Source organism: Muscardinus avellanarius, assembly GCF_963383645.1.
Source record: "Muscardinus avellanarius genome assembly, chromosome: 12".
Taxonomy (NCBI): domain Eukaryota; kingdom Metazoa; phylum Chordata; class Mammalia; order Rodentia; family Gliridae; genus Muscardinus; species Muscardinus avellanarius.
In genome coordinates, this window is record NC_137798.1 from 79112632 (window position 1) to 79139944 (window position 27313).

The 27313-nt window shown below is 40.8% G+C and overlaps 2 protein-coding genes across 2 annotated transcripts in view; one reads left to right on the forward strand and one right to left on the reverse strand.

Annotated features, from left to right (window-relative positions):
* Positions 1 to 9203, reverse strand: part of AREL1 (apoptosis resistant E3 ubiquitin protein ligase 1) — a gene marked incomplete at both ends in the record, with an annotated part of 61127 nt that extends 51924 nt beyond the window's left edge. The window contains 2 exons of the mRNA XM_080707179.1: positions 8549 to 8795; positions 9196 to 9203. Of these exons, the coding sequence (XP_080563305.1) occupies positions 8549 to 8795; positions 9196 to 9203 (255 nt within the window). The remainder of the gene's footprint in view (positions 1 to 8548; positions 8796 to 9195) is intronic.
* Positions 9175 to 26588, forward strand: FCF1 (FCF1 rRNA-processing protein; the record flags this gene model as incomplete). Its single annotated transcript, XM_080708307.1, has 7 exons — positions 9175 to 9236; positions 10782 to 10853; positions 11512 to 11660; positions 17490 to 17562; positions 23346 to 23433; positions 25361 to 25455; positions 26540 to 26588. The coding sequence occupies exons 1-7, from the start codon at positions 9202 to 9204 to the stop codon at positions 26586 to 26588; spliced, it is 561 nt and encodes a 186-aa protein (XP_080564433.1). The 5' UTR covers positions 9175 to 9201.
* Between the last annotated feature and the right edge of the window lie 725 nt (positions 26589 to 27313).

The following is a 27313-nucleotide window of genomic DNA, read 5'->3' on the forward strand; positions in this document are numbered from 1 at the left end:
CTCAGAAAGATTAAGGATTTTCAGCCCTTTTTGGAGATAAGAATGTGGTATCTAAAGTAACAAATTAGATTTATTTTTGTTGGGTCTTTTTCAGGAGGAGAGTTACTAGGGATTGGACCATGGGGCATTCTACCTCCATGGTGTACTCACGATTTCTTTTTAATTTTTATTTTGAAACAGGGTCTCACTAAGTTGCTGAGAGACTTCCTAAGTTGCTAAGGTTAACTTCAAACCTGTGATTTTCCTGTCTCAGCCTCCCAAATACTAGGATTACAAATGTGAAAATTTTTGTTGTTATTGTTTGCATTTATGAAAACACATGCCTGTAATTCCAGTACTTGAGAGGCTGAGACAGGACTGCAGGTTCAAAGCCAGCTTCAGAAACTGAGCAAAACCCTCAGCAACATAGCAAGACCGCAAGACCTTATTTCAAAATAAAATAGGTGCAGCCAGGCATGGTGGCACACGCTTGTAATCCCCACGCTAGGCAGGCTGAGACAGGAGGATCACACAGGTTCAAAGCCAGCCTCAGCTACTTAGTGAGGCTCTCAGCAACTTAGTGAGACCCTGTTTCCAAATAAAATATAAAATAGGTCTGGGAGTATAGCCCGGAGGTAGAAAGCCCCTGGGTTCCAGCCCCAGTACCACCAAAAAAAAAAAAAAAAAAAGTATAGCTCATAGTTAGAGTGCCCCCGAGATCAATCTCCAACACCAAAAAAAAAAAAAAAAGGGAATAGAAAGAATATGAGCTTCAATTTACTACTTCCTCCTATCTTGATTTTTTTCCTATATACAAAATGGACTCTATTGTGCTTATCCACACAATTAGAACAGGCCCCATGTTCCCATCTCATGGCAGTTTTTATGCTTTGGTAACCCTGGGCCACTGAATCTTGGCTATAACAGGAAGCTTTTAAAACTAATACTCTGAATCTGACAAGCCGTCTCCCTCAATAAGTCTAGGAAGTTGTTATTTCATTAACTGTGCATGAAGTGGCAGGCAAATGGCCAGATCTGTACTCCAGTGAGCTAGAATTTTTACACATTTACTTAAAAGGTATCAAAATTTCTGCCTCTATTATGATCGATTACTTTCAATTCTACTCTTACTTCAAATAATATCAAATCATTTATATAATTTTTTTCCAGAACTAGGAATGGAACCCAAGTTCATTCTACTTCCGAGCTGCACCCCCAGCCATATTTTTTTTATCTATCCGTCTATTTATTAATTGCGGTACTGGGGATGGAACCCAGGGGCATTCTACCACTAAGCTACACCCCAAGCCCCATTTTTATTCTTTATTTTAAAACAGGGTCTCACTGAGTTGCAAAGGGCCTCGCTAAGTAGCTGCGGATGTCTGAAAACCACAATCCTCCTGTATCAGCTTCCAGAATGCTGGGTATACAAGCATGCACCACCATGCCCAGCCTTATTCTTTATTTTGAAACAGGTCTCACTAAGTTGCAGAGGCCTCACTAAGTAGCTTAGGCTGGCTACGAACCTGCGATCCTCCTGTCTGTCTTCCAAGTACTGGGATTACAAGCGTGCGCCACCAATGCCTGGCCTTATTTATATAATTAAAAGGAAGAAGTGAGCCGGGCATAGTGACGCATGCTTGTAATCCCAGTACTTGGAAGACAAGAGGATTGCAGGCTCGTAGCCAGCCACAACTACTTACTGAGGCCTCTGTAACTTAGTGAGACCCTGTTTCAAAGTAAAAAAAAAAAAAAAAAAAAAAAAAAGGCAGGGGGGTGTAGCTCAGAGGTCAAATGCCCCTGGGTTCCATCCTCAGACCCACAAAAAAAAAAAAAAAAAAAAAAAAAAAAAAATAGTGTGTGTTGCTAGAGATCAAAACCAGGTTTTCACACATGCTAAGCAAGTGCTCCACCACTAGGCTACACCAAAGAACAATCTTAAATGAGCATTTTATTTATTCTTATTTATTTTGGGGTGTGGTACTGGGGATGGAACCCAGGGGCATTCCATCTCCAAGATATACCCCCAGCCTAATTTTACTTTTATTTTGAAACAGGATCTTTGTAGGTTGATAAAAGTCTCACTACTTGCTGAGGCTGTCCTCAAGCCTGTCATCCTGTGGTCTCAACCTCTCCAAGGACTGGGACTATAAGCATGCATAACCACACCAGCTAAATTAGCATTTATAGTTCAATATTACAAGAAGAAAAACTCCAATTGCCACAGAAATGGCAACCTAATGTGATTCAATTTGAAGGAGAAATTCAACACTTAAATACTCAAAACAAAATTTCTGTTGAGCTAATAATATTACCAAACAAGGACTTATCAATTTCTTCAAATATGTATTAAGAACCTACCACCTGCCAAGCAATATGTTTGACCCTGAGGATTCCAAAATGAATAAAACAGTCCTCAATGTCTTAAAAACATATAGGTTAGCTAAGAAAGCAGGGAAGTGAACAGCTGTAGTTCCACATAGTAAAATCTACAAGATGAGCTGGATGTGGTGATACACACCTGTAATCCAGTACTTGGGAGGCTGAGACAGAATGGTCACAGGTTCAAGGACAGCCTCAGCAGCCTAGCAAGACTCTTGGCAACCTAGTGAGAGTCTGTTTGGAAAAAAAAAAAGAAAAGAAAAGAAAAGAAAAGGACTGGGAGTTGTAGCTCAGAGGCAGAATGCCCAAGTTCAATTCCCAGACACCCCCCCCCCGCCCCAAATCTGTGAGGTGAATGTAGAATGCTGTTGGAGCCCAGGCTGGGGACCTTAATCAGGATTAGCTTCTAGCTTCTCTGGAACTTCTCACCACCTTCCTGGAAGCAAAGACAACTCTTCCACAGTTATTAGTGCTTTGGGAACCAAGGAATACTTCCTATGTAATATTATTTATTTGCATGGTCAATTACTTTGACTCTTCAGCACTGGTCAGAGGAAATTATTGGCCACAAACATTGCACAGAAAAAGCACTTGTTGGAAACCTCAACCTGTTCTTCAAGGTTACACACGGTCTAAATGCAATGTGGTATTCTGAACTAGATGGATTCTAGGACAGAAAAAGAACATGAGAGGAAAAATTGGAAAAATCCAAATAAAGTCTGTAGTTCAGTTAATAGTACTGTACCAATGTTAATTTCTTAGATGTGACAGCTGTGCTGTGGTTATGTAAGAAATTAACATTGGAAGAAGCAGGGTAAAAGGTATATAGGAACACTTTGTACCTCCTTTGCAACTTTTATTTAAATTTAAAATAATTCCAAGCTGGGCATGGTGGCGCATGCTTGCAATCCCAGCATTTGAGAGGTGGAGACTGGAGGATCATGATTCAGACAGCCTCAGCTACTTAGCGAGGCCCTTTGCAAGTGAGATCCTGTTTCAAAAAATATGAAGGCCAAAAAAATAGGACCCGGGGTGTAGGTTGGAGATAGAATGCCCCTGGGTTCCATCCCTAGTACTGAAAAATAAACAGGGATGTGGTGTCGCTTGGAGGTAGAACCCCCTTGGGTTCCATCCCCAGTATCTCAAAAAAAAAAAAAAAAATCATGCTAATGGTGTAGCTCGGAAGTAGAATGCCACTATGTTCCATTCCCAGTACTGCAAAAATAAAATAATTCCATACTAAAATGTTTTAACTTACATGTGGTTCCTCTCTTTACATTCTTACTCCCCCTTGAAATTCTTTTTTTTTTTTGGTGGTACTGGGGTTCCTGGAAGCCCTTCTGCCTCTGGGCCACACTCCCAGACCTATTTTTTTTTTTTTTTTTTTTGCGGGTCTGGGGATGGAACCCAGGGGCATTTGACCTCCGGGCTACACCCCCTGCCCTATTTTTTATTCTTTATTTTGAAACCGGATCTCACTGAGTTGCAGAGGGCCTCACTAAGTAGCTGAGGCTGTCTGCGAACCGCGATCCTCCAGGTCTCAGCCTCCCGAATGCTGGGATTATAAGCGTGCGCCACCACGCCTGGCTCCAGACCTATTTTATAATTTTTGAAACAAGGTCTCTTAAACCAGCGCGGCTCCAAACCTGCACGAAACTCCTGTCTCCACCTCCCAAGCACGGGGATTACAAGCGTGCGCCACCACGCCCGGCCTCCCCCTTGAAATTCTGATCATGCCTCCCTAATCACTGCCCTGACTCAAGGCTAAAAATTTTTTTTAATCTTTTAATTCCTTCCTATAAGCCATCTGCACAATCCAATTGGGTTTCCTTCTTCACTAAGACACGAAAAACTAGATCATACTTGGGAGGTGTTAGTTGTTTTCTCTTTCTAATGTCTTGACAATATACACCAGGAGGTATTTTCAGATTTGAACGCCAAAGTGGACAAGATATAGTATATTCCATTAATGTCACAAAATCTGATCTGTTATATGGAATGTTGACTAAAGTGATAAACGTTATACAACAGATTCAGATCCTGGACTGAAAGATGAGCAGGCGGATTAATTTCACTATGATATTTCAATTTACAAGCCTCTATTGCCGTCTGCCATAAAATACCTATTTACAAGTCTTTCTCCAACACAGTCCTGAGGTCGTAAAGAGTAACTCTTACGATGCCTAGGGCAGAATGGGTCCTCAATAAATGCTTGGTAAATGAACACACAGCAGTACTCTACTTCTGAGTTGTTCTTACAGATTCAGTATCAAGACCTAGAGGAATATTCTGTATACCATGCTACCACATTTAAAAGGCAGTCAAGTTAACTGAAAAATAGTTAACAGTAACTAATGTTTGCTGGGGGGGAGCCATATGAATCATTAATCAAAATCATAAAGATGAGTCAAGTTACACCAAAATGTAACTTGAAGTAGAGAAAATATCTTTAAATTAATTTTATCTCCCTTGATGCCCACAAGAGTGCACCTATAACTTTCTAGCATTGACAGGGCTTCATCCTAATCACTAGTCCATCAAGAAGCACTGACTTTGTAATACTGAAATACAAGGTATTCTTTAAGGAATCTTTGAGTATTCATTATGCTTTATAAAGAAATTTGTTATCCAGAACAGGACATGGGATAAAGAAATATGTTATCTAGGATGGAGCACATAATCCAGGTACTTGGGAGGCTAAGAGAGGAGGATCGCAGGTTCTCGGCCAGCCTCATCAACTTAGTGAGACTCTCAGCAACTTAGCAAGACCCTGCTTCCAAATAGAAAATAAAATAGGGCTAGGGATGTAGCTTGGAAATGAAAGGAATTTGTTATTCACTTAACTTAGTAAATTAGACCAATTAGTGAGCAGAATGAAGTCCAAGCCAAATTATGTGTTCAAACTGTGTGTTCAAGGCCTTTCTCTTCACAACTGCATAAAAAATACCCAACAACCTTCTTGATGCCAACAAGAACTAAAGTCACTTCTTTTTCTTATAATCATGGACCTAAAAGCAATTCCTTTCTGCTCTTATCCAACACAATAAACACAACCTTCTCCCTTCCCCATCAAATAATGCTCTAGAATATTAATACTTTAGTCTCAGCGTATAAGAATCTCACAATGCAATAAACTTACAATGCAATGAAATAACTTCTAAGTATGTTCTCATCTCTTCTGGTGTTACTATGCTAATTTAGCTGCCTATACAGTATTAAGAATTAAGAAAGCCGGGCGTGATGGCGCACGCTTGTAATCCCAGCATTCAGGAGGCTAAGACCGGAGGATTGCGGTTCGTGGACAGCCTCAGCTACTTAGTGAGGCCCTCTGCAATTTAGTGAGACCCTGTTTCAAAATAAAGAATAAAAAATAGGGCAGGGGGTGTTGCTTGGAGGGCGAATGCCTCTGGGTTCCATCCCCAAACCCACAAAAAAAAAAAAAAAAAAAGCCGGGCGTGGTGGCGCACACTTGTAATCCCCGCGCTTGGGAGGCTGAGACAGGAGGATCACGCAGGTTCGAAGCCAGCCTCAGCTACTTAGTGAGGCTCTCAGCAACTTAGTGAGATCCTGTTTCCAAATAAAATATAAAATAGGTCTGGGAGTGTAGCCCGGAGGTAGAAAGCCTCTGAGTTCCACCCCCAGTACCACCAAAAAATAAATAAATAAATAAATAAATAAATAAATAAAATAAATAAATAAATAAAAAATTAAGGAAACTAGAACATCATCAGAAGATGCAAACTGTTTTTTTTTTTTAAATTTGGTTATTGTTCAAGTATTCCAAAATTCAGGGTACATATTATCAGGAAAGTGTTTTTCTGTCAGTGCCTAAATTTGCACGCAAATTGCCTTTTAATAATCTGTAGTGTTCCCTCTGAACACATATACATACTTACACATAATATTAATCTATCTCTAAATATTTTATTTTGTTTTTGGGGGGCACTGGGGATTTAACCCAAGGGCATTCTACCTCTGAGCTACACCCCCAGCCCAATTTTATTTTTATTTTAAAACAGGTCCTAGCTAGGTTGATGAAAGCCTCACTCCTTGCTGAGGCTGTCCTCAAACCTGCAATCCTCCTGGCTCAGCCTCCTAAATGCTAGGATTACAGGAGTGTGCCAACACACCCAGCTTGTTTTGTTTTTGTAGTGTTGGATATTGAATCCAAGCCTCATACATGTTAGGCAAGCATTCTACCACTGAGCTACATCCAATTTTATTTATTTATTTTTTTATTTATTTATTTTTTTTTTTTGCGGTACCAGGGAGGAACCCAGGGGCATTCTATCTCCAAGCTACAGCCCCAGTCCTTTTTTTTATTCTTTATTTTGAAACAGGGTCTCACTAAGTTGCAAAAGGCCTCACTAAGTAAGCTGAGGATGGTCGAAAACAGTGATCCTCCTGTCTCAGCCTCTCAAGTACTGGGATTACAAGCATGGGGCAGCAAGCCTGGCTCGAATTTTTTTAAATAAATAACTATGCTTACTGTAAAAGCTTACTGCCTAATTACCAAGAGGTTCTAAAGCATAAAAAAATGGTTGCTTTTAAGTTCTACCCATGAATGATAGCTTGGCAGAGCCAGCATTCTGAAAAGATTAGAAACTTCTAGTGACCTAAATAGGATAAAGCAAGAGGTACTATGTTATCTATAGACAGTTCAATAATAAAACTACTTAAATATTTTAAAAAGTCAGAGTCTGCCGGGCGTGGTGGCACACGCTTGTAATCCCCCTGCTTGAGAGGCGGAGACAGGAGGATCACATAGGTTCGAAGCCAGCCTTGCTGGCTTTGGAGACCCTGTTTCCAAATAAAAATATAAAAATAGGTCTGGGAGAGTAGCCCGGAGGTAGAAGGGTTTCCAGGAACCCCAGTACCACCAAAAAAAAAAGGGTCAGAAAAAAAAAAGGGTCAGATTTTACAAATATGTGAACCCCAAAGCTATCTAAAGAAGAAAAACACTAAGTCTACATCCAAATCAACACAAAATTGTCTTGTGTTCCAAAACAGTGCAACTATATTAAAAATATCACTGGCATAAAATTCCAACTCTGCCATAGCTGAAAGACACAAAACACAGGTTATAGAAACTCGGAGAATTTACTTTATATAAGGCTTTGTTTGAAGGACTTCATATTTTAACTATGAGTATGGTAACACAAATTCTGATAACAACCCTGTAAGGCAGGTACTCTTATGGTTATCTCCATTTTACGAATGAAGAAACTAAAACACTGATAATTAACTTGCTCAATGTCATACAGTTGGTATGAGGTGCAGCAAGAATTTTTTAACCCTCTCAAACTCAAAGTTCATGTTAACCAATACATTGTCTTATAGTCTTACTCCTTTCTTAATCTGATAAGATTCTTTTTTTAGCTTCCACTTAGGTCAGCATCAAACAGTAAGAAAAGCACAGACGCAGCTAGGAGTGTAGTTCAGTGGTATAGTGCATGCTTAACAAAACACAACGCCCTGGGCTGGATCCCAGTAAACCCTTCCCCACTAACAGAAAAGAAAAGAATGAAAGAAGGCACAGACTTTGGGGTCAATTACGCCCCTGAACAAATTCTGGGTGTCACCTTCTCCATACCTAAAATGAAGGTATTTAAGTTACTGTGAATGGTCAAAAAGGTAATATAAAACGCCAAGTTTACTACACAGGTTGGGGTTCTTAGTATCAACTTTACACACATTTTGAAGGGTCTTGGGATGAGCTTCATAATCCATGAGTCTAATAACCTACAATAAATGTGTGCGCGCGCGCCCATTTTTAAAAGAAATGTCCCTGGTTTTCCACAAATAGTTTATAAATAAGAGGGGTAGCTGTCTTTCCCTTCTTATTCTTACCAATTCTCTCTTTTCCCTTAAAGAATGCCCGCCAAACCATCACGCTAAATGCCAATTGTTTCCCACCATATTCTTGTCTTGAGGAATAGTAACATACACAAGTTTATGGCCAAATTTCCTAGCAACAGGCTGAAGAAGTCCCTAAAGAGCTGCTTCGTACCTCTCTTCACTGAAAGAATGGTCTACCCAGGTGCAGAAAGCACCACGCCGGCTGGGAGAATCGAATAGGAACCAGAGCCTCAGGTCGGACGGCACAGACCTCAGGCCCCAGCGCTGGCCGATAAGGAAGACATGTTTCTCCCAAGCCCGGGTCAACCCACGACTCCGACCCCGCTACCTCGTTCTGTCTCTGGAACTCCGGTGCAGGCGGGCAGGACTGCTGCGCGCTGCCTGGGGCAGGATGGGTGGTGAGAAACGTTACCCGAGCGGGGGGTGGCGGCGAAGTCTCAGCTCCGGTGTCGTGGGAAACGGCGGCAGCACCCGGCAAGGCGACCTTCCACCCTCCCTCCAAGAGACCCCAGTATTGGTCTCTGCCCCGGCTGGAAGCCGGCTCCGGGTTATCCCGTTTCTCAAATTGACTTCCGCTTCCGGGTTATCCTTTTGCCGGAAGTGAGGTAAGGTGACGCAAAAGCGTCGCGTCTGTGGTGATTCCGGAACCGACGGGAAAGAGAGTGATCATGGTGAGAAAAGAGGGTCGGGGAAGGATCCGGGACAGACCATTTTTTGGAGGATCTGAGGGATGATCCAGCGCTTGGCCACATTTCTTCCACACACTTCCTTTGATTATTTGCTCTCCTATCTTAGCTCTCCGAACGGAGCCTGTTATATTTTCGGGAATGAGGAGAAGGGCTGGATGATTGAGGGGTAAAGAAAGTGGAATGAACATGAAAAGAGTAGGAACTTTTAAAAGATGCAGTGTATTTCCAAATCTTTTAACTCTAAATTTTTTGTTTCAAGGGGAAGCAAAAGAAAACAAGGAAGTACGCGACCATGAAGCGAATGCTTAGTCTTAGAGATGAGAGACTGTGAGTGTTTGGAATCATCTGGGTACTTAGACTGCCTCGAGATATAGCAGTCACGAGGGAATAAATACTTAAACTTATGTTAATTTGTTCTTACTTGTAATATTATTGTCTTAGTTTTTGTAGCATACGATAATAGTCGATTGTATAACAAGTCACTGGGAAAGGTGGTGGGAATTATTATTATTATTTTTTTTTTTTTTTTTTTGCGGTACTGGGGATGGAACCCGGGACATTCTACCTCCGAGCTACACTCCCAGCTCTATTTTTTATTTTTTATTTTATCTATTTATTTATTTTTGCAGTAGTGGAGATGGAACCCAGAAGCGTTCTACCTTCGAGCTAAACCCCAAGCCCTATTTTCTATTCTTTATTTTGAACAGGGTCTCACAATGTTGCAAATGGCCTCACTAAGTAACTGAGGTTGGCCATGAACCTGAGATCTTTCTGTCTTATCCTCCCAAGTAGTAGGCTACTAAGCCCAGCTTCATTGATTAAATTTTGTATGTGGTTGAATTTAACTTTTGTTTTGTAGTACTGGGGATGGAACCCAGGGATTTTCTACCTCCAGGCTACACCCTCAGACCTATTTTATTTTTTATTTGGAAACAAGTCTTGCTAAATTGCTGCAAGCCTCACTAATTTGTTGAGGCTGGTTTTGAACCTGCAATCCTCCTGTCTCAGCCTTCCAAGTACTGAGATTACAAGTGTGTGCCACCACACCCATCCGAAGGTTAACTTTTGTATATGTATTGTTATGTTTTAATCCTTTGTAAAATGCATGTTGGGGAGCCCTGTCCCCCTCTACTGTTAAAACATCTAAGTCTTCAGAATGTAAATATCAACCTCTTTACTTGGGAATAGATGTTGATTCTTAATATGAGAGCTTCTGGCTGAGAAAGAAATTACAAAAGAATCAACATTTAGCCCTTAATTTTTTTCTTTCTTTCTTTCTTTTTTTTTTTTTTTTTTCCCCCTGTACGGGGATTCTACCTCCGAGCTACTCCCAGCCCTATTTTTTATTCTTTATTTTGAAACAGAGTCTCACTAAGTTGTAGAGGGTGTAGGTGACTGAGGCTGGCCACAAAGCTGCGATCCTCCTGTCTCAGCCTCCCAAATGCTGGGCTTACAAGCATGCACCACTATGCCTGGCTTAATGGTTTTTTGATTACTAGTTTTACTGATTTTTTTTTTTTTAATGTGGTACTGGGGTTCCTGGAAACCCTTCTACCTCCGGGCTACACTCCCAGACCTATTTTTATACTTTTTAATTTAGAAACAGGGTCTCTCAAGCCAGTGAGACTGACTTCGAACCTGCATGATCCTCCTGTCTCTGCCTCCCAAGCGCGGAGATTACAAGCGTGCACCACCACGCCTGGCTCTTTACTGATTAATTTTGATACTGCCAGGCTACTTTTTGCTAAGAATGTGTATGCTAATATTAAAGTCATAAAGTGGGATTTTTGCTGTAACCAAAATGTGGAATTTTTGAATTAGGTAACTACTGTGATTTTTCTTCTCTCCTGGATTTACTTTTCTTTTTTCCAGTAAAGAAAAGGATAGATTAAAACCAAAAAAGAAACCAAAGAAAGATCCCAGTGTATTGAAAGAAAGAGAAGTGTAAGTAATTGAAATTTCAATTTTTCTTTTATTTAAAACTAAAACAGACATTCTAAACCCCTAGACCTCTTAGAAATCCAGACTCTCATTGAACATATTTATTCAGCTATTTGTTAGTAAGTCTGGCACAATGGGCAAATGAAAGTGGTATTGATGAGTATATACCAGTTCAAATAGTTTGAAGGTTTTTGTTTTTGTTATTTTTTGCGTGTCTGGGGATGGAACCCAGGGGCATTTGACCTCTGAGCTACAACTCCTGCCCTATTTTTTATATTCTTTATTTTGAAACAGGGTCTCACTAAGTTGCAGAGGGCCTCACTAAGAAGCTGAGTCTGTCTCCAAACCTCAATCCTCCCGTGTCAGCCTCCCAAATGCTGGGATTACAAGCATGCGCCACCACGCCAGGTTGGCTGCTCTACTTCTGGTAGAGGAAGAACTGGTTGGATAATTGCTTTCTTAAAGCCATGGCAAAGCATACTAGTGGACCTGAGATTAAGATATGCTATTTCTTCCTAGCTTTTAAGATTTATCTCCAATGACCAAGGGAAAGGGGCTTAATCTATAGTGAACTATTTATTTAAGACTTAGTTTTTGGTTTTGTCCTTCCAAAGTATCAATGTAGACTTTATTATGTGTTCTTATTTTATTTTTTCTTCAGCCCCCAACACCCTTCGTGCTTATTCTTCCAATATAACACTCAGTTGGGCCCACCTTACCACATTCTGGTTGATACCAACTTTATCAACTTTTCCATTAAAGCCAAATTGGACTTAGTGCAATCAATGATGGATTGTCTATATGCCAAGTGTGAGTATCATACTTTTATATTTCTGTCACATATATACAGAATAATTATATTAACCCAAATACATGAAAAGGAGGTGGGGTTATTACCAAATGAATCGCTGAGCATTTAATTTGCAGTGATTACCAGGGGAATGATCATTTTTTTACTGTACTGAAATATAATGCTCATTTTGTGTGTGTGTGTGTGTGTGTGTGTGTGTGTGTGTGTGTGTAATTTTATATTATGAAACATGCATCCTCCATTCCACTTCAGTGTGGAAAAACTAAATTAGACATTTTATCATTTATGATCACAGAACTAGAACTTGGATGATGATTGATTTCTAAGTGTATTTAGTTATTTATTTGTATTACAACTGATAAGGTATTATATACCAAGGTGTGCAATATACCATTAATAGAGTTCCCTTGTGTATTTTGGGGATTTCCTTCTTCAAGTGATATTTGTTACTATCATGAGTAGAAAAAAAATAAAGGTCATGTATGAGGGAATAACTTCATAATAGTAAAATCTGGTAAGTTTATATTCATGTTTTTTCATTTAAAGGAAATTTATATGCATGTATATTCCAGTTATACTCATGTATTTTTCTGGTTAAAGGTAAGAGGAAACTCAGGTTTAAACTATATCATAAAGAATAAATTATTGGCCAGGCACAGTGGTGCATAACTGGAATCCCAGTGCTTGGGAGGTTGAGAAGGGAAGATCACACCCCCCTCCATACACACACACACACCCCGAATTTGGGATTGAACCCAGGGGCATTCTACCTTCAAGCTGCACTACCAGTCCTATTTGTTATTCTTTATTTTGAAACTAGGTCTTCCTAAGTTGCAGAGGACCTCACCAAGGAGCTGCCATGAACCTGCAGTCTTCCTGTCTTAGCCTCCCAAGTACTGGGATTACAAGCATGGGCCATCACACCCAACTAGGATCACATATTTGAGACCAGCCTTAGCAATTTAGTGAGACTCTCAGTAACTAAGTGAGACCCTATTTCATATCAAAAGGTCAAATAGGGCTAAACTCCAGGAACCCTACCCCCCAAAGAAGAATAAATGGAATCCAAGGGGAAAATGTATACTTTTGGGGGGTGCCAGGGGTTTAACTCAGGGGTGTTTTACCTATGAACTACACCCCCAGCCCTATTATTTTATTTTTTATTTTGAAACAGGGTCTCGCTAAGTTAGTGCGAGCCTCACTAAATTGCTGAGGCTGTCCTTCAACCTGCAATCCTCCTGTCTCGACCTCCCAAGTACTGGGAGTACAGGCGTGACATGTGCCACCACACCCAGCTGGTACTTCTTTATTTAGTCTTTAAAAGATTCTATAAAGCCGGGCGTGGTGGCGCATGCTTGTAATCCCCATGCTTGGGAGGCGGAGACAGGAGGATCACGCAGGTTCGAAGCCAGCCTTGCTGGCTTAAGAGACCCTGTTTCCCAAAAATATATATAAAATAGGTTTGGGAGTGTAGCTCGGAGGTAGAAGGGTTTCCAGGAACCCCAGCACCACCAAAAAAAAAAAAAGATTCTGTAAAGTCACGGCACACACTTGTAATCCCAGTACTTAGGAGGCTGCGACAGGAGAATCAGAGGTTTGCGGCCTCTGGGTTCAATCCCAAGTAAAACACATACACACACACACACACACACACACACATACACGGCACTATCAGCATACCTAGTTTTTTTGTGCTTTGTTTTACTATATCACAGATATTGCAGTATTTTACAAGTTGATGTTTCTCAGCAAACAAATGTCTGTCCCCTTCATATCTCCGTCCCACTTTGGCAACTGCGTATTTCAGACTCTTTCATTATTATTATACCTGTTATAGTAATCTATGATCAGCGATCTTTGGTGTTCCTTTTTTTTTTTTTGCGGTACTGGGGATGGAATCCAGGGGCATTCTATCTCCAAGCTACACCCCCAGCCCAATTTTTTTTCTTTATTTTGAAACAGGGTCTCACTGAGTTGCAGAGGGCCTCACTAAGTAGCTGAGGCTGTCCATGAACCGCGATCCTCCTATCTTAGCCTCCCAAATGCTGGGATTACAAGCGTGCGCCACCACGCCAGGCTCTTAGTGTTACTCTTAAATTGGGAAGACTATGAACCTTCCCCATTAAGATGGCAAACCTAATCAGTGAGTTCTGTATGTATCTGGACTACTTCTGACCAACCATTCCCCATCTTTCTTCCTTTCCTCAGGCCTCCCTGTTCCCTAAAATACAAATTATTGAAATTAGGCCAATGAGTAACCCCACAGTGGCTTCTGGGTATGTGCGAAAAGAATCACATATCTCCCCCCTTGTATCAAAAGCTAAAAACTTTTTTTTGGGGGGGGTGCTGGGAAGATACTCAGGGGCATTTATTTTTTATTTGGAAACAGGGTCTTACTAAATCGATGCAAGCCTCACTGAGTTGATGAAGCCGGGCTTTGTGGCGCACGCTTGTAATCCCCGTGCTTGGGAGGCTGAGACAGGAGGATCGCACAGGTTTGAAGCCAGCCTCAGCTGCTCTCGGCAATTTAGTGAGACCCTATTTCCAAATAAAATAGAAAATAGATCCGGGAGTATAGCCCAGAGGTAGAAAGCCCCTGGGTTCCACCCCCAGTACTACCAAAAAAAAAAAAAAAAAAAAAAAAAAAAAGCCTGTGATCCTCCTGTTTCAATCTCTCAAGCATTGGGATTATGGGCATGTGCCGCCATGCCTGGCAAAAGCTAAAAACAATTAAACTTAGGAAGATTTATCAAGAGCTGAGATAGATTGGCACTAGGCTTCTTCTGCCAATTAGCCAAGTTGTGGATACAAAGGAAAAATTCTTGAAGGAAATTTAAAGTGCTTCTCTAATGAATACACGGTAAGAAAGCAAAACAGTATTTCTGCTCATAGAAAGTTTTAGTGGTCTAAACTGGGTGCTTATAATCCCAGTGTTTGGGAGGCTGAGACAAGAGGATCGCAGTTTGAGGACAGCCTCAGCTACCTAGTGAGTCCCTTTGCAACTCAGTGAGACCCTGTTTCAAAATGAAGAATAAAAAGCTAGGAGTGGTGGCGCACGCTTGTAATCCCAACATTTGAGAGGCTGGGACAAGAGGATTGTGGTTCACAGAAAGCCTCAGCTACTTAGTAAGGAGCCCTTGGCAACTCAGTGAGATTTGTTTCAAAATAAAAAATAAAACATAGGGCTGGGCTGGGCATGATGGCACATGCCTGTTATCCCAGTTCTTGGGAGGCTAAGACAGGAAGATCATGGTTCAAGGCCAGCCTCAGCTACTTAGTGAGGCCCTCTGCAACTTTGTGAGAATCTGTTTTAAAATAAAGAATAAAAATAGGGCTGGGGGTGTAGCTCATAGGTAGATTGCTCCTGGGTTCAATCCCCAGTACCACACACACACACAAAAAGGGCTGGGGGTGTAGTTTGGATTTAGAATGTCCCTGGGTTCCATCCCCAGTACCACACACACAAAAAAAGAATAAAGAAAAAATAGGTATGGGGTTGTAGCTCAGAGGTAGAATGTCCCTGGGTTTCATCTCCAGTGCTGCCAAAAAAAAAAAAAAAAAAAAAGTTGTAGTGGTCTGTATTGAAGATTAAACCAGCCACAACATTTCCTGAGCCAAAACCTAATCCAGGCAAGGGCCCTAAACTGTGTTCAGTTCTCTAAGGGCTGAGAGAGGTGAAGAAGCTACAGGGAACAAAAACAACAACTTGAAACTAGCACAGGTTGGGTCATGAGTCTTAAGGAAAGCCATCTCAAAAGAAAAGTGTGAGTGAGGAGCAGCCACAAGTGCCGACACAGACGCCAGAGCAAGTTACCCAGAAGACCTAACTAGGATCACTGCTGAAGGCGGCTACACCGAACAAGGGTTTCAGTGTGGACAGAACAGCCTTAGATTGAAAGAAGATTCTGTTTAGGTCTTTGGTGGCTACGGAGGAGAGGTCAGCACCTGGTTTCCAAGGACAGACTTTCTTTTTAGGGGCTGATGCCAGCTGTTAACTTTCTGTTGATGCTCCTTCTGCCTGTGCTGTGTATATAGAACAACAAAGCCTAGATGACAACATATTTTTTATAACATGGTTTTCTGAATATTTTAAGCCTCCCTAACAAGGAGGATAGTTTGCTTCCCAGTAGTTCTGAGACTTAACGTGGGAAAAAAATATTCCCTTCAAAATATTACTGCTCGTTGATATAGTGCGCCTAGTCATGCAAGAGCTCTAATGCAGATGTACAGTAAGATTGATGCTTTCATGCCCCCTGATAGCATCCATTCTGCAGCCAGTGATCAAGGAATAATTTTGACTTTCAAGTCATTATTTAGAAAAAAAATTTTTGGGGGGGTGAGACTGGGGTTCCTGGAAACCCTTCTACCGCCAGGCTGTACTCCCAGACCTATTTTATTTTTTGGAAACAGGGTCTCCTAAGCCAGTGCGTGCGGCTGGCTTTGAACCTGTGCGATCCTCCTGCCTTCGCCTCCCAAGCACGGGGATTACAAGCGTGCGCCACCATGCCCGGCTCTATTTTATATTTTTATTCGGAAACAGTGTCTCTTAAACCAGCTAGGCTGGCTTCGAACCTGCACGATCCTCCTGTCTCTGCCTCCCAAGCGCAGGGATTACAAGTGTGCGCCACCATGCCCGGCTTAGAAAATATTTTTATAAAGCAATAGCTGCTTTATTTAAAAATCAGATGATTCCTCTGATGGATCTGGGCAAATAAATTAAAAACTCAAGAAAAGATTTAGTATCCTAGGTGTCATTAAGAACATTCATAATTCATGGGAGTAGGTCAAAATATCAACATTAGCAGCAGGTTTTTTTGTTTGTTTTTTGCAGGTCTGGGGATGGAACCCAGGGGCATTTGACCTCCGAGCTACACCCCCTGCCCTATTTTTTATTCTTTATTTTGAAACAGGGTCTCACTAAGTTGTGGGGAATAAAGAGCCGGGCATGGTGGAACACATTTGTAATCCCAGCATTTGGGAGGCTGAGACCGGAGGATCGTGGTTCACGGACAGCCTCAGCTACTTAGGCCCTTCGCAACTTAGTGAGACCCTGTTTCAAAATAAAGAATAAAAAATAGGGCAGGGGGTATAGCTTGGAGGTCGAATGCCCCTGGGTTCCAGCGCCAGACCCACAAAAAAGAAAAAGAAAAGAAGAAACAAAGTCTCACTAGGTTCCTCACTAAGTTGCTGAGACTGGCTTTAAACCTGTGATCCTCATATCTCAGCCTCCCTAGTACTGGGATTATAGGCATGCACTACCACACCCAGCATTTTGGCTCATTTTTAAATATTTTTTCCCCAGGTGGGCATGGTGATGCATACCTGTAATTCAAGCACTTGAGAGGCTGAGGCAGGATATCAGGTTCAAGGCCAGCCTCAGTAACCTGTTTCAAAAGAAAAAGTAAAAATCAACCCACAAGGTATAGCTCAGGGGTAGAATGCCCTTGAGTTTAATCCCTAGTAACACTAAATAAATAATCAATTAATTTTTCCAAATGTTGGGATTACAAGTGTGTGCCACCATGCCCAGCGCATTCTACCTTTAAGCTACACCCCAGCCCTAATTTTTTATTCTTTATTTTGAAGGAGGGTCTCACTAACTTGTAGAGGGCCTCATAATAATAATACATGCTTGTTAGAGTCTGTGGTGTGGAGTTTGGACAATTCCCAGGTTTCTTTATAAGCAGGTATCTCTTCTAGTTTTTAGTGTTCATTTCAGTGTCTTACTCTGCTGCCATTCGGGAAGTCTCCTGGGTCTCTTGAAGATAGGATATAATTCAGAGAATTTCTTTACAAGTTCTGTTATTAATTTTTTCTCCCCTTGGCAGGTATCCCTTGTATAACTGATTGTGTAATGGCTGAAATTGAAAAACTGGGGCAGAAGTATCGAGTGGCTTTAAGGTAAGAAGGAGCTAGTCTAGATGTATCCTTTGTTGGTATACTAAAGATTCTTTGGGACCTTCTTTCTCTTTGCTGTCCAAAATATAATTAATTAGTATAAATAAAAATCAGGTGAAACCATTTGTAATTTAAAAAGCAAATATTTGAGACAGGCACAGTAGCACACACCTGTAATCCAAGTACCTAGGAGCTGAGACAGGAGGATATCAAGTTAGTGCCCAGCTTGGATAACTCAGTGAAACCCTGTTTCAAAATAATAAATAAGGGGGTGGGAATGGATTGGAAATTGGGAAAAGGCTAAATAAGTGATGTATGCATGTATGCCTCTACCATCTTCTACTCCATTAAGATGTATGACTACAATGCACCAATTTAAAAATTTTTTAAACAATAATAATAATAATAATAAAAAATAAGCCAGGCGTGGTGACACGCTTGTAATCCTACTCCTTGGGAAGCTGAAACAGGAAGATCACAGGTTCATGGCCAGCTTCAGCAACTTACGAGGCCCTCTACAAGTTAGTGAGACCCTCCTTCAAAATAAAGAATAAAAAATTAGGGCTGGGGTGTAGCTTAAAGGTAGAATGCGCTGGGCATGGTGGCACACACTTGTAATCCCAACATTTGGAAAGTTGAGACAGGAGGATTGCAGTTCAATGAAGCCTCAGCTACTTCTTAGTGAGGCCCTTTGCAACTCAGTGAGACCTTGTTTCAAAATAAAGAATAAAAAATAGGGCTAGGGATGTAGCTTGGAGGTAGAATGCCCCTGGGTTCCATCGCCAGTACTCAAAAAAAAAAAAAAAAAAAAAAAGAAAAAAAATAGAATGCTCCTGGATTCAATCTCTAGTACCATACCAAAAAAAAAAAAAAGAAAGAAAAAGAAAAGGATTTGAAGTTGAGGAGATTTTAAGCTCAAGCTTTTTGAAATAAGAATCTCATACTTAAACAGTTCACACTTAAAATTTTGAATTTAAGCTGGGAGTGGTGGCGCACTCTTGTAATCCCAGCATTTGGGAGGCTGAGACCGGAGGATCGTGGTTCGCAGACAGCCTCAGCTACTTAGTGAGGCCCTCCGCAACTTAGTGAGACCCTCTTTCAAAATAAAGAATAAAAACTAGGGCAGGGGGTGTAGCTCAGAGATCAAATGCCCCTGGGCTCCATCCCCAGACCTGCAAAAAATAAATAAATAAATAAAATTTTGAATTTACTCCAAAAAGCACCCTTGAATTTAGAGTAGGTGTTCTTGAAGTGCGTCCATGGATCTTTATGTGTCCCAAAACCCTTTTCAGGGAGTTTATAAAACTTCACAATAATGCTTAGACATTGCTTTGTCACCGTGTTAGCCTTTACACTGATGACAAACTTGTTTATACCTTAATATGAATCAAAGCAATGGCCTTATAAAGGCTAGTAATCGTTGTTGTTTGTGTTTTAAGCCAGAATCACTTAAGAATGTCCTTGATGAAGCATAAAAGTTAAACTTTATTAAATCTCAACCCTCAAGAGGTTTTTCTTTTTTGATGAAGTGTGATAGATGCACAAAGCACTTCTGCATACCAGAGAACAGATGTCTCCATGAAAAGTGCCTATATGTGTGTTTGAGCTGTGAGCTGAACTAGCTACCTTTTCATGGAATATCATTTTTATGCAAGAAACAACTGATGAACACTGATTATTTAGACTTTGTTATTTAGCTGCTATTTTCTCAATAATTAACAGCAGAGGCGAGAGCGGTGATACACCTTTGTAACCCCAGTAAAGGCTGAGACAGGGGGATCACAGGTTTGTGGCCAGGCTCAGCAATATAGGCTCTCTGCAATTTAGTGAAACCCTGTTTCAAAATAAAAGAATAAAATAGGGCTGGTGGTATAGCTCAAAGGTAGAATGATCCTGGGTTCAATCTCCAGTACCACTAAAAAAAAAAAGAAAAAAAAATTAACAGCAGTGAGCACATCTCTTTAAGGAAAACAACTTACCATATCTATTACCAGTGGAAAAATGTAAACATTCAAGTGAAAATTAGACTTTTGGAAAACCATGAGTTTATCACACTTTCATTATTAAAGATCTATTGAGTCCAGTGGAGGTACTGTGATATTTTTATACAATGTGTGATAAAAAGTGTCAATATTTGGCTGTGCTTAGTGGCTCATGCTTGTAATCCCAGCATTTGGGAGGCTGAGACAAGAGGATCGTGGTTCGTGGACAGCCTCAGCTACTTAGTGAGGCCTTTTGCAACTCAGTGAGACCCTGTTTCAAACTAATAAAAAAAAAATAGGGCTGGGGGTGTAGCTTGGAGGTAGAGTACCCCTGGGTTTCATCCCCAGTACCAGAAAAAAAAAAAGTGTCAGTATTTGGACAATCAGTGTATTTCATCTAATCATTATTTTGTAAATGACAAATGATAGCTGGGCGTGGTGGTGCATGGTTATAATCCCAGCACTTGGGAGGCTGAGACAGGAGGATCCCACAGGTTCGAAGCCAGCCTCAGCTACTTAGTGAGGCTCTCAGCAACTTGGTGAGACCCTGTTTCCAAATAAAATATAAAATAGGTCTGGGAGTATAGCCCGGAGGTAGAAAGCCCCTGGGTTCCACCCCCAGTACCATAAATAAATAAATAAATAAATAAATAAATAAATAAATAAATAAATAAATAAATAAATAACTGACAATGTCTCAAAATCATATATGGGTACAAGACATATTCAAAGTATAAAACAGAGCTGAGCATGCTGGCATTCACCTGTAATCCTAGTACTTGGGAGGCTAAAATAGGAGAATGGCATGTTCACAGCCAGCTGCAGCTACTTAGGAGGCCCATTGCAACTTAGTGAAACCCTGTCTCAAAATAAAGAATAAGCAGCAGGGCGTGGTGGCACACGCTTGTAATCCCAGCATTTGGGAGGCTGAGACTGGAGGATCAGGGTTCGCGGACAGCCTTAGCTACTTAGTGAGGCCCTCTGCAACTCAGTGAGACCCGGTTTCAAAATAAAGAATAGGGCAGGGGGTGTAGCTCGGAAGTCGAATGCCCCTGGGTTCCATCCCCAGACCCGAAAAAAAAAATAAAATAAAATAAAAATAAAAATAAAATAAAGAATAAGCCGGGTGTGGTGGCACATGCTTATAATCCCAGCATTTGGGAGGCTGAGACAGGAGGATCTCGGTTCTAGGGCAGCCTCAGCTACTTAGTGAGGCCCTCTGCAACAAAACAGTTATAAATAAATATAAAAAAGGGGTATGGGGTGTAAATCAGAGGTAGAATACCACTAGGCTCAATTCCCATGTTTAAAACACAGACAGACACAGTATAAAATTAGGCCAGAAGATTTGTTTTTGGTCACTTTTATTTTTTTGTTTATTTAATTATTTTGAACTGAGGGTTGAACCCAGGGCATTCTTTTTTATTCTTTATTTTCTTTTTGTGTGTGTGTGGTATTAGGGATGGAACCCAGGGCATACTACCTCTGAGCTATACCCCCAGCCCTATTTTTTATTCTTTATTTTGAAACAGTCTCGCTGAATTGGGAAGGGCCTCACTAAGTAGATGAGACAGCCTACGAACCACGATCCTCCTGTCTCGACCTCCCAAATGCTAGGATTATAAGGATGTGCCACCATGCCCAGTTTATTCTTTATTTTGAAACAGGTTCTCATTAAGTTGTGGAGGGCCTCACTAAGTAGCTGAGGCAGGCGGGAAACCTACAATCCTCTTGTCTTAGCCTCCCATGTACTTGGATTACAAGCATGTACCACCACACCTGGCTTGGTCACCTTTATTGACGTGTAACATACTGTAAAATTGAGGTATAACATACTATAAAGTTTACTTAGTGCCAGGCGTGATGGCGCATGCTTGTAATCCTAGCGCTTGGGAGGCTGAGACAGGAGGATTGCACAGGTTCGAAGCCAGCCTCAGCTACTTATTGAGGCTCTCAGCAACTTAGTGAGACCCTGTTTCCAAACAAAATATAAAATAGGTCTGGGAGTATAGCCCGGAGGTAGAAAGCTTCTGGGTTCCACAAAAAAAAAAACACAAAAGTTTACTTAGTGAGACCCTGTTTCAAACTAAGAATTAAAAATAGCGCCACCACGCCCGGCCTTCCTAAGTTTTTGAGACTGCCCTAAACTTGGAATCTTCCTTTCTCTGCCTCCTAAGTACTGGGGTTAGAAGTATACACCACCATACCCAGCTTGGTGCATTCTCCATCTTCATTTTATCTTCATGTCTTCTCTTTTTTTTTTTTTCTGAATATATTTTTCCCATATTAACCTAATACTGAACTTCTGCAATATGGATTATTTTTTGTTACACTTGATAGTCTGTGCTACCTTCTGTTTTTAAAATTCATTTCAGTGACTCATCATTATGTAACAGAAAGAATTTAGCTTTAGAGTTGGAGTTTTCTTTTTTCAAATTTATATGAAAATGATAAGTTTGAATTTTATTGCAAATAATATGAACATATATACAGATAATAACAAGTAAAAACCCAGTTGGAAGTGGTGTGCACACTTGTAATCCCCGCGCTTGGGAGGCTGAGACAGGAAGATTGCGCAGGTTCGAAGCCAGCCTCAGCTACTTAGGCTCTCAGAAATTTAGTGAAACCCTGTTTCCAAATAAAATATAAAATAGATCTGGGGCTGTAGCCCAGAGGTAGAAGTCCCCTGGGTTCCATTCTCAGTACCACCAAAAAAAGTAAAAATCCTTCCTACAGGTCTTATATTCAAATGCAAATCTAGAAAGTATCAGAGAGAAGGATATATATTTTCTTAATTAAATTATATATATAGTTATTCACACACATACACATTTTTCAGTGGCCTCCTTTGTTTATTAAATACTTATATAGGACCTACTACATTCATACATACAGCTCTCCCTCACTTTTGTTTGTTTGCTTGTTTTTTTGTTTGTTTGTTTTTGTGGTGCTGGGGATGGAACCCAGGGGCATTCTACCTCTGAGCTACACCCCAACCCAATTTTTTGTTCTTTATTTTGATTCTGAAACAGGGTCTTACTAAGTTGTGGAGTATTTCACTAGTTGCTGAGGCTGTCCTTGAACCTGAGGCCCTCCTGTCTCAGTCTCCCAGTACTAGGTTTATGAGCACATGCCAGCGCACACCTGGCACTACCTCACTTTTTTTTAATAGGATAGTCACCAAAATGTGTTTAACTTTTGCCTTCCTTAACAGATTATTTCTGTTTTTTCACAAATATAAACTGCGGTAGTGGCCATCTTTTTGCCCATCTTCTAGTAGTACATTTGTGAAAAACAAATTAGTTTTGAATTTTGACTTTGAAAATTTTGTGATTTTATTTTATTATTATTATTGATGGTACTAGAGATTGAACCCAAAAGCATTCTACATCTGAGCTATACCCCAGCCTAATTGTGTTTCTTATTTGGAAACCGGTCTTACTAGGTTGCTAAGTAAATTAAATTTATGTAAATTAATTTAAGAACTAAATTACTGGGGCTGGCTTCAAACCTGTGATCTTCCTGTCTCAGCCTCCCAAGTTCCAGGATTACAGTTATGCACCACTGCTCCCAGCTCAGAATTTTGTGATTATTTAATGAACACCTGGCACTTCCAATCATCAGCCATCAAACTTTGACTCCTTGTTCTGTAAGTTGTCTTTCCAAATAAAGGATAAGCTTCTGGAAGAGGGTGCACTTGAAAATGTGCATATAGACCACATTGCTTTTATTTCAGTACTTGAAGCACAGGAAATTATCCAATTGCATGAATGTTTTCTTTAATCCACTTTTATAACCCTGCAGAATTGCCAAGGACCCACGGTTTGAACGATTACCATGCACACACAAAGGAACCTATGCAGATGACTGCTTAGTACAAAGAGTAACTCAGGTATCCAGTTTTTAAATGTTTACTTTGTGTTTAAAAAACATGGTCAATAAAGTATCTAGGAATATAAGTTATAAAACAATTACATAGCATCCTCAGTGTAACTTGAGAAAGTGGATTGAAAATTTATACTCTAACTAGGAGTTATGGCACATGTTTGTAATACCAGCATTTGGGAGGATGAGACAGGAAGATCTTGGTTCATAGACAGCCTCAGCTGCTTAGTGAGGAGGCCATTTGCAACTCAGTGAGGCCCTGTTTCAAAATAAAGAATAAAAAATAGGTGCCGGGGGTGTACCTCAGAGGTAGAATACCCGTGGGTTCTATCCCCAGTATCACAGAGAAAGAAAGAAAGAGGGAGGGAGGGAAGAGGAGGAGGAGAAAGGGAGGGAGGGAGAAAAGAAAGAAAAAGAGAGAGAGAAGGAGGAGGGAGAGAGAGAAAAAGATGAAGGAAGGAAGGAAGGAAGGAAGGACGAAAATTTATACTCCAACCAGCACAAACTTAGGAAGGAAATATGGTTTCAGATCTCAGCACTTGCTTTGACTAGGTATGTGATTTGGGACACTTACAGATTCTTTATTATATAAATCTCTGAAATGGTTTAAGTGAGTTAATGTAGATATAATAATATGTCAAATTCCACCTCCCTGTGAATCTAAAATAAGGTTTCATTTCCTCACCATGCCGAAATTGTGTTCCTCTCCACTATGCCTAACCCAAAAATGTTTTTCAGTTACATCTGAAAGTCTCCCACGGTGCTGTCGCCCACATAGCCTAGAATAAGTAGGTTTTGAATTGTTCGGCTCTGGCCTCCTTGTCAAACACCACAAGAACTTCTGCTACTGATTGCCCTTATAAGAGCCTGTCTCAGGCTAGGGGTGTAGCTTAGTGGTCCAGTGCTTTCCTAGCATGTACCAGGTACTAGGTTCAATGACTTGCAAAGAGAGAAGCCTCTCCTTTGCTGAAGATAATTATCTTCATCTGGTGATCGCTCTACTGTCCCTTTAGCCACATCTTCCCATGGGTGAGGACAATATTTCCTGTAATTTCCCACAGTGTGGCTAGCACTACACTGCAACTTTTTATAAAACTCAGTGGAGATTTGGATATGACAGAAGTAAGGTACAAAAAAAGTTACAGCTTTCAGATCTAAGCTCAAACTTCAGTTCCCAGATATCCTCTTCTCGGTTCCCAGCCCAGTGGGTAGCCTCTGCCCTCCACCACTAAGAGACCTCAGAGCACACACAAGCCCCATATCAGAGAAATGAGAGAGCTGTGCCTAGGGTCTAAGGTACTACTTCGCATTTGCATGCAGTCCTTTGGGGCATTTTTCCAAAACTAAGGAATGGTCTGCCCTAAATGTGAAAATCTTTTACACTAGGAAAACAAAAACAGTTTATAGCTTATAAACAGGTTTTTATCTTCTCTCCATCAAGATTTTTAGGATCATATTCAATCCAGGCAGATTGTCATATATGTTATAAATAGGAGCTCCTAGATTATAGTAGCTACGCAACAGATTGTTACAGCCTTCCTTTCTAGTTACTATGAAAATGAATGGTTCTTAAAAAAAAAAAAAAAAAGGAAGAAGCCAGGCGTGACAGTGCACGCTTGTAATCCCAGTACTTGGGAGGCTGAGACAGTAGGGTTGTGCAGGTTTGGAGCCAGCCTCAGCTACTTAGTGAGGCTTTCAGCAATTTAGTGAAATCCTATTTGCAAATAAAATATAAAATGGTCAGGGAGTGTAGCCCAAAGGTAGAAAGCCCCTGGGTTCCATCCCCAGTACCACACACACAAAAAAAAAGGAAAGTAAGTAAGAAAGAAAGAAATTGAATGGTTCGTCAAACTAGTCATGGCTATGCCATTTTCCAGTACTTATTAAGTACAACCAGGGAGCTCTATCTCAACATCAGTGGGTGTCTCTTTCAGCACAAGTGTTACATCGTGGCCACAGTTGACCGTGACCTTAAACGAAGAATCCGGAAGATCCCTGGAGTTCCTATCATGTACATTTCTAACCATAGGTGAGTAATTGATCTGGGGAAAGTAATTAAAGGTATATAGTTACCAGGTGTGGTATCACCACACGCTTCTAATCCCAGCATTTGGGAGGCTGAGACAGGAGGATTGCGGTTCGTGGCCAGCCTTAACTACTTAGTGAGGCCCTTTGCAACTCAGTGACTGTGTTTCAAAATTAAGAATAAAAGCCGGGCTTGGTGGCACACAATTGTGATCCCAGCATTTGGGAGCCTGAGACCGTAGGATCGTGGTTCTCATACAGCCTCAGCTACTTAGTGAGGCCCTTTACAACTCAGTGAGATCCTGTTTCAAAATAAAGAATAAAAAATTGGGCAGAGGGTGTAGCTCAGAGGTCAAATGCCTCTGGGTTCCATCCCCAGATCCACAAAAAAAAAGAAATATTCCTTGGGTTCCTTGGGGTGTAGCTCAGAGGTAGAATGCCCCTGGGTTCAATCCCCAGTACCGCAAAAAAAAAAAAAGTATATAGTTGATATCAATTAAAAATGAGGTCAGATTATAAGGTGACAGAAGGACTTGAGGGAAGTTAACATATCAGATGTTTACATTATTATATTTTGCCGGGTGTGGTGTTGCACGCTTGTAATCCCAACATTTGGGAGGAGGATCACACAGGTTCAAAGCCAGCCTCAGCTACTTAGTGAGGCTCTCAGCAACTTAGTGAGACCCTGTTTCCAAATAAAGTATAAAATAGGTCTGGGAGTGTAGCCCAGAGGTAGAAAAGCCCCTGGATTTTTACTGGGGATTCCATCCCCAGTACCAAAAAAAAAAAGTCATTCTTTTTCCTTCTTTGATGTTTCGTAATAATGGGCTAAGGACTGAGCTTCCCTGGAGTCAGTCAGATCCTAATTATTCCACTTGCTAATTTTGTGAATTTGAAGAATAAAGACAATATCATATTACAGTGAACATTTTGCTATTAGATCACTCATAATGAGGTTCCTCTAAAATGTTCCCACTGACAAAAAGGATTCACAGAGGGAGTGAGAGTTCCACAATGAAAAAGCATGACTTCTTAGATGGATTCTGTACCCACCTTTGTCACTACTGTTGATTTTCTTTCCTACCCAGGTACAACATTGAGCGGATGCCCGATGATTATGGAGCCCCTCGGTTCTAATTCTTACAACAAAGTTCCTCTGCCTGCTTTCAACCAACTTTGTCTGCTTCAGTTCACTAAACATGCTATATAGCATGGATTATTCTTCTTGTCACCCATTTGCTCTTTTGAGCTGATTTTGGTTAAATATACTCACTTTTTGATGCTTTTTGAAAATATTTTGTCTCATTTAAAAATTTGTTAATCCAGGCATGGTGGCAAATGCTTGTAATCCCAGTATGTAGAAGGCTGAGACAGGAGGATCACAGGTTCCAGACCAACCTCAGCAATTTAGCAAGACCCTATTTCAAAATAAAAATAAAAGGGAATGGGGGTATAGTTTGGAGATAGAATGCTCCGGAGTTTAATTCCAAGTGCCACACACACACACACACACACACACACACACACAAAAGATCAGTGAAACTGGGCAATGACCGAAGCAAAGAAGGTGAAGCACAGGAAGCAGCAGGAACATGGAACAGACACTTGGGAGGCTGAGACAGGAGTATTGCAGGCTCAAGGCAGCCTGGGCAATTTAGCAAGACCGTGTTTCAAAATAAAAAAAGGAGTCAGAGTATAGCTCAGTGGTGGTACACTTCTGGGGTCCCCAATCCACACACAGAAAAAAATCACTATATGATCCAGCAGTTCCGCCTCTGGGTATATATCCAAAAGAATCAAAAGCAAAATGCATACCTGTGTTCGCCTCAGTTTTATGCACAGTAGCCAAATGGAACCAACCC